Consider the following 6,218-nt stretch of genomic DNA (forward strand, 5'->3'; position numbering starts at 1 on the left):
ATTTATCATAGTAGAGTGCGGAGGCCTGCTGTGAACCCCACACTTTGCTGTGATAAATAACCCTCAACAGCTACACACACACAGACACAGACACACACACACAGATCATGAGAAGATGCCTAAGTACTTACTTAGTTGTGTAAGTGTAGGAAACCTTGCTAGAGTCAAGAATAAAGTTATTACCACCAACTGAGAGGGATGGAGGAAGCAATAACGTGTTTGATTTTTTTTTCTTTTGTGAGGTGTATTGAGGGTTAAGTTGGTAACGGAGGAATAGATTGGAGAAGTTGTATTCTGCTGCTGCCAGTAATGAGGACAATACAACGTTTGTGTATATGACACGGCTAATATGGCTATATAATTAATTGCAATTGATTTTATATGTTTATATTGTGATTTAAATTGAATTATCTGTTGTGATTTATGTGTAGGTAGCATGAACTTTCATTTTGTTCTGCAACCTTGATCCTTTATCATTTATGAATTAACTTCTCATTACCAGTCTGTGATTTTTGTCATGGTTGCGGGTTTTAGTTGAGTCATTTTCCTATTTCCGGTGTCTTGTGTTTCCCACCAGTTTTCATTGTCTACCCAGTCCTGATTAGGTTTATCTGTGTTTCATTTGTTAATTAGTGCTTTGTGCATTAGTCCATGTTTTTCCCTCTTTCAATTGTGAAGTCATCTGTGTCTGTTCCCAGTCCTTTATCTTCCCTGTGTCTGTTTTTTTTGTTTTGTTTCGATGGACTTCTCTTGTTGAAATTATTGATTGTTTTTTTGATTCCTTAGCCACATTTCGTTAGTTTGTGTTGCCCTGCCTGGTTCTGTTTCCACCTCTAGTATTCATTAAAGTCATTAAAGTTATCTTCTGTTCATTCAACCTTCCCTGTTTGTCCTGTTCACATTTGGGTCTACCCTTGAACTAAAGGGTACTCCTGTCCTGTATGAAAGCACCTGTATTTGTTTCCCTACTCATTTATTTAGCTTTTTTTCTTAATCTGTCACCTATGAGTATTTGATTGTTAAAGTGGCGTATTATTCTAAAGCAATGATCCCCCCCAATTTTTTTAAGGCATCCATTCCTGCCTTGTCTCAAGATGTCCCTTGAGCTCACTTGGTACCATTGCCACATCTGACAGTTTTTCTTGCTTCCAGTGTGGAGCCATCTTTTTTTCCCTCTCCATAAAAATTGTAAACCCCAGTAGCTTTAACGTAGGCTTTAGTTCCAGCTCAGGTTCAGTCATGTCAGACTGTGTTTATAGCAGACATGTATCAGAATTGCTTTGATTCTGTATTTACAGTGACAAATCATTCCGTTGCTTGTTCCTTCAGTCACTGTTTACTGAGTGCTGTGCACCTGGAAAACTGTTTAAGAAAGCTTGTTGCATTACTATGACAACCAGCAACCATGAGCTGTTATCACCAGTCTTGACTATGCAACATTAATTATGATCTTTTCTTAATCCAAAGCAAACAGTTTTTGTGCCTAAACCTAACCAAACATTAACAACAACATTTGAAAATGTAATCAGATGTTACATATTACTGACCAAGCTGCAGTACTTGATGGGCTGGGAGTGAGAACAGATTTGCATTGTGACACCTATTCTACAAAAGTTACAGGTTATTGATACAACATATTGTAAGTAAACTTTTCTGCTTTGAAACACAAGCTACATTAACATCTGTATTCTTAATAGTGCAGAACTGGAACCTCTCCAAATCCGTTTCTAAAGTGCATGAGATGTTCGATGTCTTTGGTATTACATATACATATGTTGTCCTGTTTGTGTGTGTGTCTTTCCCCACTTCCTCTTTTGACTGTATACTACAGTTTCACACAGCAACCAGGGAGATGAAAAGAGTTTTAAAATTGGTACAACTGGGAAAAAAGATTCATTTTCTTTTCATTTGTTTGTTTATTTTAACAGTTGTATCACTTCTTGTGCTTTTTCTGTTGTCCTTTGGGTCTCAACAGTTTTCTAAATACTTAAGAGATCGAGACAACTAGAAAAAAACAGAAAGAGGGTGAGAGAGAAGAAGGGATGCAATTGCATATATCCCCTAAAGTCTCATTTAATATGCCAACAGACAGACCGTACAAAACGATCTGGATTAGTGCATTCTCTTTTCTCCTTCCTTCACTTTTGTCTTGCTAATAAGCTGTGAATCTCATCTCGTCTTCAGAGGTTTCTCCTTTCCCTTTTATATTAACACGAGGGGTGGTAGATGCAACGGTGATTGAGATGCAGTCCTTGGCTTTAGCAGTAATTGCATTGAGAGGAAACATTTTGTTGATCAGCATCTAATAGACTTTATTAAAAATGCTTTGCAGAGCTTAAAAAGAATATAGATTATTAAGTGTGGTAGGGGGAGAACAAGGAGGGGAACTTCTTAGCATTACATTGTAGATTGCTTGGAACAAAGGAGTATTAATAATTCAATGGAAAACGTTTCTGTTGTGTTTAAGCATTCTTGTATTTTACTGACATTTGGGAGACAGAGTAAATGCACTTTACTGCTTAAGTCCTAAAAGCCACAGGATCTGATTAGATTCTAAGTTTGTGTGTACAGTAATACCATGTGTTGTGCTTGACAGATGTGTTAAAGTAGATCCATGTATTAATCCTACTTATGTGAATCTCTGCATTCGTCTGTGTCAATACAAGCATTACTTGCTCTGCCAGTGAATTCACTAGCTATAGCACTTGTAACTGCAATGCAAGCTTTTGTACTTGGCTGCACAATAGGAGTTCTTCAGAACTTTTCAACACTATTCATCTTCAGTTCAAAAGAGAGCTGAATGCTGTTTTCTAAGCAAGTTAGGCAAGCTATGTTGCCCATAGCTATGTAGAAAAGATTTGAACTTTCAATTTAGTACTTTGTTCAGGTTTTCTGTCATTGAATCCATCCTACACCCTAAAAACAGCTGAAATGTTATCACCTTTTTCTGGCTTCAAATGGAAAATTGCTGCAATTTTGAATGTTAATTCATTTCTTAAAACCTGAAGACACAGCCTTAGCAGCCGTAGATATGACATTTGGATCACGTATTAATGATACATTTAAGCCCACTAAGAGGCGTTTATACTTTGACACATCATACTTCTTCTTTTATTATGAAATTGATTCATAATTATCTTAATGCTATCTTGTCAATGCTACCAAAGTATTTTCATAGAAACTTTATAACGTTTCAGCTTCTAAATTTGTGTTTGTGATGTTTCTCGTCCTAAACCGCTACTCAATGTAATTGAAAGAACTGTTTTGAAAGAAGATTGCTAACTGTGTTGTGTGAAAATTCAGAGTTCAGCATTAGTTTTTTTGCTGGTACCAAACAGGTTTAGGGAGAGACAATAACATCATTCAAGCTTTTTCTAAGGTATAGACATCCATTGCAATACAAATTTCTGGGACAGGCTTTAGTTTATCTGTGCATGGCTTTAAAATATTTGACTTTTTACTTCATTTATTGTTGGGAAGATCATATTGTGATGCTGCAGGTATCGCCTTTATAAGGGCAGAGGCTGCCTGTTTAAACACTCATAACAGCAAGGTAGCACCAAAAACTCCATATCTGATTCCAGTCTGACAGCTAAAGCAGGCTGATTCTATCTATCTCAGTTAAGGGAGACAAATTGGTGGATTGGCAGAAACAGACAGCAATGGACTAGATGGGGACATTCAATCCATGGGGGATCAGGTACTAATATGGCTGCAGCTCCAACAAGACTTAATAGACGCTGCTTTGTCAGTAACTAAGGTTCATTTTTACAAATTGTCATTCTTCATTCAACCTCCATCTTCTCTTGTTCTGCAGGGGGAAACGCTAAGCTTCGCTACCAGATCACGTCAGGGAACACAGGAGGTGTGTTTGATGTTGAACCAGAGGTGGGCACTATCTTTATCGCCCAGCCTCTAGACTATGAACTGAACAAAAGGTAGGAACACACTCAAGAAAGAATCCTTTGAGCCACAAATGTTTGCTTTTTGGTTCAGATAAATGCTTGTCAAAGGATTTTACCTGAAATATGTGGTGTTATTTTCCCTGTTACTTTAATTTCTTTTCCTGGCAGTATATATGCCATAGCTTTAAACTCCACTGCTTATATTTTCAATCAAATATACCTCCAGAGTTTACATGTTTAAGAACATAAAAAGCAAGTGCTTTTTACGAAGCGTATTTGGATGTAAACTGTTGCTTATTTTGTGAAAGCCCCTGACAAAGCTGACAACTTTTGCTCAGGTACAAGCTTCATGTCCTGGCTTCAGATGGAAAGTGGGAGGATTACACAACAGTGACAGTAAATGTGGTTAACAAAAACGACGAAGCTCCGGTGTTTACCGTTAACGAGTACTACGGCAGCGTAACAGAGGAGCTGGATGGCTCGCCGGTGTTTGTGTTACAGGTACAGTCCAATCATTATTCAGCTATCTGTGCAATCACATGCAATTGGCCATTCGAAGCATAAATCTGTCTCGCTTACAAGACATGCTTACAGTTTTCCTTAGTTGATTCCTTACAATAACTAATTACAAGAATTGCAATACAAGAACAAATGTGCTTCCTACCATGTCATCTACAGTAGATGACATGGTAGGAAGCACATTACTGAGACATGTAGCTTAAGCCTTAAGTCTTTTAACAGAATACCATGCATGTTCTATATGTATCAAGTGTATATTTAACATCCTTGAATCATTAAAAATTAGGGAGCTAATCTTAATTTAATTAGATGGTCAACTACAGCTGATAAAATATTTGACATTTCAGTCGGCGAGTCGACAGTTGCAGGCTAGAAATAAGAAGCTGGGATTGAATTTTTTTAAACTGATTTTATTTTTTATAAGATTTTAAGACTTAAGACTTTATTAATCCCACACCAGAAAAAAATCACTTGTTACTGCAGCTCCAGATACAACACACAAAGAGTGAGAGGTAAAAAAATACACAAAAATCAAAAAGGGAAAAAATATGTAATAGAAATATATAGATTTAATTGTATATATAGTCTGTTAACAGTAAGCCTGATGCCCTTTTCCCTCTACATATATAAAAGGACATCTCCTACTCTTTTAACGGAACACAAGTTAATTCTGGCTCTACATCACACTGCAATTAAGGTGCTAAATTGAAACATCTTTGGCCTACCCAGGGTGTAATATCTGCTGAGGTGTTGAGGATGAATGAAAGAAGGAGCAGACAGCAAAGAGAGGCAGGAGGTGGGGGTTGGGGTTGAGGAGGTTGGATCATAGCCAGGTTTACCTACCAGATATTTCATAACTGCACAGAACAGTTGTGAAGTGCTTCCAGTTAAGATATCTCTCCAAGTCAGCAACATTTCAATAATTAAATAGTGTAAAAAGTGATTACACTCTCATCAGCCCTCTCTGTCTCGCTGCACCTTTGATGTTGTAGGTAACAGCGTCTGACCCAGATAAGGATGCTGACCAGGAGGCCCTGCGTTACTCTCTCCATGGCCAGGGTGCAGAGAGTGAATTCATAATTGATGAGGTCACAGGCAAGATCTACGCCCAGCGGACACTGGACCGTGAGGAGCGTGCCGTGTGGCGTTTTGTCGTCTTGGCCACAGACGAGGGCGGCGAAGGTCTGACAGGCTTCACCGATGTCATCATCAATGTTTGGGACATCAATGACAATGCGCCTGTCTTCACCTGTGCACCCAGCTGCCACGGAGACGTGGCAGAGAACTCTGTAGTGGGGACATCTGTGATGGAGATGACAGCCACCGACCTGGACGACTCGGCGGTCGGGCAGAACGCTGTGCTCTCTTACAGGATTATGGGTAGTTTAGATGCCACCAACATCGGGGTGGGAGGAGTGCCTACCTTCTCAGAAATGTTCACTATCAACCCCACCACAGGGACAATCAGTGTAGCCATGGGCGGTCTGGACAGAGAGCAGGTCGAGTCCTACCTTTTGGTTGTGGAGGCCAGAGATGGGGGAGGGATGACAGGAACTGGAACTGCTACCATTCAGATCAAGGATGTAAACGACCATGCTCCAAGATTCACAGATCACTCCTGCCTGGCGAGGATTTCTGAGAATGCAGATCCCAATGCTGAGGTGGGTCAGAAGGAGCTTCCCTGATGATGAGGCACCATTTTTTATTGCCTTATTTCACAGAATCCTTATTCTCTCATTTGTTTTTAATGACCACTGCAAATGTAAACACGACATTTGGTGGTGGATGACGATA

General features: G+C 39.2%; 1 protein-coding gene across 1 annotated transcript in view; it reads left to right on the forward strand.

Moving 5' to 3' along the window:
• si:ch211-186j3.6 (neural-cadherin) overlaps positions 1-6,218 on the forward strand; it is a 275,078-nt gene that overhangs the window by 136,223 nt on the left and 132,637 nt on the right. Inside the window, exons 17-19 of the mRNA XM_035682213.1 lie at positions 3,818-3,938; positions 4,244-4,406; positions 5,417-6,085. Of these exons, the coding sequence (XP_035538106.1) occupies positions 3,818-3,938; positions 4,244-4,406; positions 5,417-6,085 (953 nt within the window). The remainder of the gene's footprint in view (positions 1-3,817; positions 3,939-4,243; positions 4,407-5,416; positions 6,086-6,218) is intronic.

Source organism: Morone saxatilis, unplaced genomic scaffold (genome assembly GCF_004916995.1).
Source record: "Morone saxatilis isolate NCDOM2014 unplaced genomic scaffold, NCSU_SB_2.0 Contig11, whole genome shotgun sequence".
Classification (NCBI taxonomy): domain Eukaryota; kingdom Metazoa; phylum Chordata; class Actinopteri; family Moronidae; genus Morone; species Morone saxatilis.